Raw genomic sequence first — 7,049 nt, forward strand, 5'->3', positions numbered from 1 at the left:
TGTTTCCAGCAACTGTTTTCAGCTATAACAATATGGTACATGCACAGCAACAAACATCAGACACACTGGGAACAGAACGTGTAGCATGATCTGATAAATATAAGAAATTGCCCATTGTCTGCTGGATAGGTAAGTAAGGAGGTTTGTATAAAATAATAAATGTATAGGTAATCATTTGTTGGTGCTATGTGTCTACAAAGCAAGCTTTGCATCCCCATTTTTGGTCAGCAAAATCAATGCATATTGTAAACAAACATGTCAGGCCCATTGTTCCAAAACAAGCTCCCTCACTGGCTCCTTTTTGTGTCCACATTAAGTTAATACATTTAAAAACAGTTCCATTGCACAGTTAAACACTGGTGGAAAACAGTCCAAACCTTTTCTTGTGACAGAATGAAAAAGTCTATACCTGTCCTCATATCCTGAGAGCAGTCATCCATCTGCAGGTTGTTTGGTACAGATCAACTTTGGATCATGTATTCTGTGCCACATCTGATATATCTGGATTGGAAGGAACCTGTGTACCAGTAAATAGTCTCTATAATAGCAAGCGTCGTATCTATCTAGTTTGCTGGAGGGAAGGTCAACTCCGAATACTTTCACACCGATATGGGACATGGGACCAAGTCCTGCTTTGGCCAGACACATCCCCATGTAAGCATCATCAATGGGTATAATGTCGATGGACTGGGACATATTGTATATGACCGAAGCTGTATAACCAGACAACAGATAGCCCCCACCACTCAGGTAGGGAGGATATGATTCTGACTCATGTACCTGAACTGGGACAAAATACCTGCTCCCTGGATGTCTAATGGGCCCTGTACCCACCATGATACTACCAGTAAAGAGGTGCTTGCTACCATTATTGTCCTTGAGGCTTTGGAGATACTCGACCATGTTGTCTGTGTTGGCAAAGACGTCATCATCCCCGTTGAACAAGAAGCGAATGTTTGGACAGTTTCTCTCCATCCATTCCATAAAGAGTATCTGCTTCAAGGTGAGGTTGTAGAATGTGTCACTGAAGTCCCATTGGAGGATATCATTGTACTCGCGTTGCTCCAGCTCAAGTAGTTTGTTCAGTCTTTCTTTCTCAAAACCAGAATCCATTGTTCCTGAGATGAAGATCCTCCGGATCCGCACACCATTGTGTAACCTCTCTTTAGCCCAGGTTTTGCGCAGCACCTCTCTGCGGTCGTAGTTCACAGGAGAGCTTTTGATGACCAGAAGAAGGAAAACTGCTGCTGATTTCTCAGCTCCTCCACATTTGTCAGGAACATCCAAAAGCATGGGGAAATGGCGACAGTGTCGATAGTACATGAAGTTTTTCATATTACCAGGAAGAGAGCTGAAGCCTGTAACGTTGGCAGCAGATGTGTTTTGTTGACATCTTGGCCAGGAGTACACATAGGAGCTGCTTTTGGTGATGGGTTGTCTTATTTGAACTTGATCCTTTCTCACATCTAAATTGTGTTGGAGGGTTTTGCTATCACTAAAATTTTTAAAGAGATGGAGGATCAACAGACCAACAGCTGCTGCCAGCAACAAAGCTTTTGCTTTGAACTTTCTCATCCTTGAAACTCTGCAGAGAGAAAAGAAAACACAGTTTTTTTATAAAGATATTACAGTGTGACATGAAGCAACTGATAAGACAAATTGGGTATTAATTATATATATAAATGAGAGGGGGAGTTGGGGTCTGTAGAACTGGGGTTGTATGAGTAACTTATCCACAGCCAGTGTATAACCTACAGCAGATGTCGACAAAGCAGCTGATAAAACATATTTTGCCACCTAAAAAGGCAGTTAAATCAGTTCAACTGCACACTTTATTTTAAATATTCTTACAGCTTCACCTTGTTGTCAGACGGCCCTTTCTGACATGTTACCAAACCTTTACATCGCACTCTCCAAAGTTACTGGACACCAGAAAATAGTCATTTTACCTTGTGGAACACAGAAGTTGCTGGTCTACCACTTTCTTTATTGGTTGGTCTGTATGTGTCATTGTGTGCCTTTGCTGAATTCAACTAAGTTGTTAAAACCCTGAAGGCACACAATGACACAAACTAATAGAAAGAGGAAGAGGTTAACTAGCAACTCCTCATGTTCAGAAATGTAAAAATATTTCTATTTTAGCCAGGCCTTTTTTGAGGTGGCTAGAACAATTTGCTGCCTGTTCAGCTTCCATGCCTGTACTCGTACTGTTTCTCTAAACTGGGGGCATGCTTACTGCCATTTACTGTAGGTAGTACACTGACTATGGATGAGTACAGGCCCGCTTCAAAAAACCCAAACTTTCCCTTTAAGGTTAACTATTTGTGCCTTCACACCACACCATGTTCTACAGGAAGACGTGGGGAGCCACAGCCTCAGAGATTTGAACACTTCCTGCAATTTAGCTCACACATCAATCAGAAATGATTAAGTTGATGTAGTATCATTACGTTATTGGTGTTTGTTTTTAGGGGGTTCTCTATCAGGACAAAGCAAAAGTCATTTTCCAAGACTTGTGTGCAGTGCAGGACTTGGAAGAGCAAGAGGAAGAGCCGCTCATCAGCTGTTCAGAGCTGGCTAGAGAGTTGGGTGCAGAGCGAGACCTTAAGGTGGAAAAAACACCCAAAGGTACAACAGTCTCCTGACTGGAGGAGAGCTCAAAGATTAGTTTCTAAATTTTGATTCATATTCACTCCTGTTAATCAACCTGACTGCAGCAGTTATCCAAGGAGCTGACCTCCATTGTTGGTTGATTATGTACTGTAATGATGACTGCTGTACTGGAGCTGGAGGGGAAATGTACTTACAAAGTAACAGAAAGGAGAGAGTGAAGGAAGAGAGAAAATCCAGAGTGTCTGGTGAGTGCTGAATTGGTCTGTGCCATTGCTGGCTAACATTACCTTATGGCTAATTTCACTTTAACTCGGAAGCTCAAGACACGTTTCACCATTACAAACTTGAAATCAACTCTTTTATTAGTGTACACTTTATGACAGTTGGCTTTCTCCTCTAGGTGTTCCCAATCCAGCAGGACTCGACGATATCACCGTTACATCAAAGTGATAACCCTATGATGAACTGAATTATGAGTCCATGTGGCAACAATCTGCCCCAACCTGGTTAATGTGCAACTCGCTTTGTCTTCTAATGCCACTAGCTGATGTCAGAAATGACAGATAAGCTTGAAATTGTGAAATACTTGGTATATTAAGTTACAGAACCATATTGATATTTTGTCCATACATGAAACACTACATCAAGTATGCAAACTAAAACCACTACAAGCTGTAACACCCAGATTTCCTGTACCCAGTTAAAAATAACAGCTCAGTAGGTGTCACACAAAGATTGAAAACTTGGAAGTCACAGTACGAATATCTACCTATGAACTTACACCAATATAAAGGAACAACTGCCAGTAAGAAGAACAAAGTTCATGTTTTCGATATATCGTGCAGATCTCGCATTAAAGGTGCTACAAACATGGATAAGTAAAACATGAACTTTGTACTACTGAGCTGTTAGTTTTTATGTCCAAACACAGAAAATACTGCAGAAAATCCATAATCATGACAGTGAACTTGTGAAAATCCGGAATTAGTCCATAATATGTGACAGTGGTAGACCTACAGTGGAAAGCCATTGTTACATACTACATTACTGTAGATATAAACAATTGGAATGCGGCCCAACACTTAAAGGTCTCATGTTGTGAAAAACACGATTTCTCTGGTGTCTACATATATAAACTGGTCCTCCCTGAGCCTGCCAACTCCCAGAATGAGGAAAGCAAATGATTCCTTCAAGGTCTCTGCAGCCCACCCACTGGTAAAACAGCGCTCTTACAGGCTGTTCAGATTCAGCTCCTTTCGTTACGTCACGACAGGAGAGATATTTATAGGCCGACCTCCTCTGCGCGGTGATAGGAGATATCCAAGAGGGCGGCGTTCATCCCCGAGGTGAAGTTCAGTGTGTCCAGCGGTAAGCTAGCAATGTTTCTCAATGTCATTGCTCAGAGCTAGACACGCAAATTACTCTTTTGTTGGTTGTAAAAATCAACATAAGTGCCATTATTCTGTCCCAGCTACAGAACAACAGAAGAGGCAGTGGTTGCATTTCATTTTTTAATGACAACGTGCCGGCTATGGTGTGTGTAAGTTTGTGTGTGTGTGCTAACCACTTCACATCAGACTGCTTCAGTAACGAGGGTCAGTACAAAGCTGGCTTTGCCTTGACACTGACACTCATAAAAGGATCAGTCCCAACCATACCGGACCCAGCAACTGCACCTGAGCCACAGGTAAGTGTTGCCGTGGTTTTATAGTATTTGCAGTTGCCTACAAATATGGTAAAGTCAGCTGAAAACGTTGCGAACAGTGTCCAAGAGTTTGGAGACTGTGTTGGAGACAAACACAGCTCTCGCTAGCTGTTAGCCATTAGCTACATGGTAGTGTAACCCCAGTAGCTAGTAAATATTGACTGACAAATAATTAGGGTGTTATAGTACAATGAGACGGGGCCTGAGTTTGTCTGAAGATTGTTCTGTGTACCTGTGATAACTGTGATAGTGATGTAAAATAACTTGGCAGTGCCTCCAATAACTTTAAAGAAGTAAACACACAATTTGGTACTTCCCCTTTAAATTAAAAGTTCACTTTAACCTGTTTTATCACTTATTCATCCAGAAAGTATCACCTTGGCAATTACAACACAGGATTTAGTTGAAGCAATAAGACAAAGAAACAAAGTCACAAATTGGTCATTTGGAAATTAGTTAACTGGTTCACTGTTGACCTTCAAGTACATACTGATAACAGTATTCAAAACTCTGATACCATGCTCTGGCAGGTTTACAAATGACCCCTGATGAATCCAAAGGCAGGGGAATGTGGGGTGCAGCAAAACGTTGCGGTGAACCAACGCTCAAATACAGCAGCTATCAGTCAAAGAAGGACCCCCAGTGTTGCACATTGACCCTGAAGTAGAGTCACAAGGAACAAGTGGCTAGTTTGCAACTGCTGAATCAGTTCAGAGAGCAAACAGCCAGGCAAAAGACCTCAATAACACCAGAAAATAACCCCCTTAAGTCTTAAACCAAAACAACCATTTAAACCTAGGAAAAGCAATAAAACTACAAATGGACAGGGTGTATTTTGCTACCGCTGTGGTGAGGATGGCCACATCACTAAAAACTGCAGTGGCCTTGACAACCCCTCTAAAGTGATAAGCAAGCTAATCAGACACAACCAACAGCTCAAACATAACCAAAAGGTTCCCCCAACCAATTCCCCTGGGCAAACAGAACATGTAGGCTAACTTAAAAGCAGTACACTAGAGCTCAGCCCGCCAGCAGAAATCCCTCAAGGCTTAGTGGGTGAATCAAGCATCGGGAAAGTCATAATTGAAGGACACACATGTGACACCTTAATGGATGGTGGCTCTAATGTGTAAATTGTTTTTGAAGATTACTATGACAAGCACTTGTCTCATCTACTGCTTCACTCCATTTCAAGCTTGGAGCTATGGTGCCTAAGTCAGGCTAGTTACCCATATAAAGGCTACATCGCAGCTGAGATACAGTTTCTTGAAGATGGTGATCAGTGTGAGCCTAAGGTGGTGCTTGTATTGTCTGCCCAGAATGTAATGGTCCTGAAGAACTGGCACTCATTGTTGGTACAAATGCACAAGCATTCAGTCATGCCCCACAGTCCGATAAAGCTCAAGGTGACCCCAAGCTAGCTTGAACCATGCATATATGTACACAGCTACCTTCCCAGTCTAAGTCACAACTTCCTCGTAGTGATCCTCTGGCTGTAGTTACCTCCTGGTCGTGAGCGTTCAGCCATTTGCACAATAGTGGGTAACGAGAAACTCAAAGATAGCATCCTCGTGGTTGAGACTCCTTCCAATGGAGCACTTCCAGCTGGAGTGTTAATGCCCCAGTGTTCTGCTCTCTGCAGAGATGGATTGATAGATTTTCTGTGTTGTTCAAGAATGAGTCCGCCAAGCCAAAAGCCATCCCCAAAGGCAAAGTAATTGCCTATGTGCGTAAAGCAGAAGTTGTCACCCAGCATGCAGAGACCCCATCTAGCACACTTGACCCTGCTATCTTTAATTTTGGTGACTCTCCCATTCCAGAGAACTGGAAAAACCGACTGGCTCAAAAATTGGCTGGTCAGCCTCAGGTTTTCTCATTATCAGAGTGGGATGTGGGTTTAGCGAGAGGGGTGGAGCACTGTATTAGGTTAGAAGACCCCTTTCCGAGAGAGAGTCAGGCGTCTGGCCCCAGCAGAAATCGACGATGTACAGGAGCTACAGGAGCTCCTTGCTGCAGGGATTATCAAAGAATCCCGCAGCCCGTACGCCTCTCCCATAGTGATAGCTAGGAAAACGAATGGCAAGATAAGGATGTGCATTGACTATCGCACCCTGAATCTGAAAACCATACCTGATCAATACACCCTTCCTTGGATTGATGACGCTTTGGCTAGCCTCACAGGAAGCTGATGGTTTTCTGTGCTCAACCTTCACTCTGGCTATTATGAAATCGCCATGTCCGAGGAGGACAAGGAAAAAACAGCATTCATCTGTACGCTTGGGTTTTATCAGTTCGAGCGGATGCCCCAAGGCATCACTGGGGCCCCTGCCACGTTCCAGTGATCAATTGAAAAGGCAGTGGGAGATATGAACTTCAATGTCTCGTTTACCTCGACGACCTCATCGTGTTTGGCCACACTCTGGAAGAACACAAAGAGCATCTTCTGCGTGTACTTGACCGCCTGGCAGAGATCGGCTTGAAATTTTCCCTTGATAAGTGCCAATTTTGCCAGCCGAAAGTAAAGTATGTGGGACATATTGTGTCTGCAGCAGGCATTGCGACTCACCCTGACAAAATCAAGGCAGTAGCCGAGTGGCAGCCACCCACCCACTTGAAGTTACTGCAGTCATTTCTGGGGCTCTGTGGTTATTACCCCAAATTCATTAAGTATTACCCAGCCATAGTTCGCCTTCTCATTGACTTGACAAAGGGATACCCCCCTGTAAGGAAG

General features: G+C 43.2%; 1 protein-coding gene across 1 annotated transcript; it reads right to left on the reverse strand.

Moving 5' to 3' along the window:
• Nucleotides 1–209: 209 nt before the first annotated feature.
• LOC115591014 (N-acetyllactosaminide beta-1,3-N-acetylglucosaminyltransferase 3-like) lies at nt 210–1,581 on the reverse strand. Its single transcript, XM_030432586.1, has one exon. It carries the CDS (start codon nt 1,573–1,575, stop codon nt 433–435), a length of 1,143 nt encoding a protein of 380 aa, XP_030288446.1. The 5' UTR covers nt 1,576–1,581; the 3' UTR covers nt 210–432.
• Between the last annotated feature and the right edge of the window lie 5,468 nt (nt 1,582–7,049).

Source organism: Sparus aurata, chromosome 11 (genome assembly GCF_900880675.1).
Source record: "Sparus aurata chromosome 11, fSpaAur1.1, whole genome shotgun sequence".
NCBI lineage: Eukaryota > Metazoa > Chordata > Actinopteri > Spariformes > Sparidae > Sparus > Sparus aurata.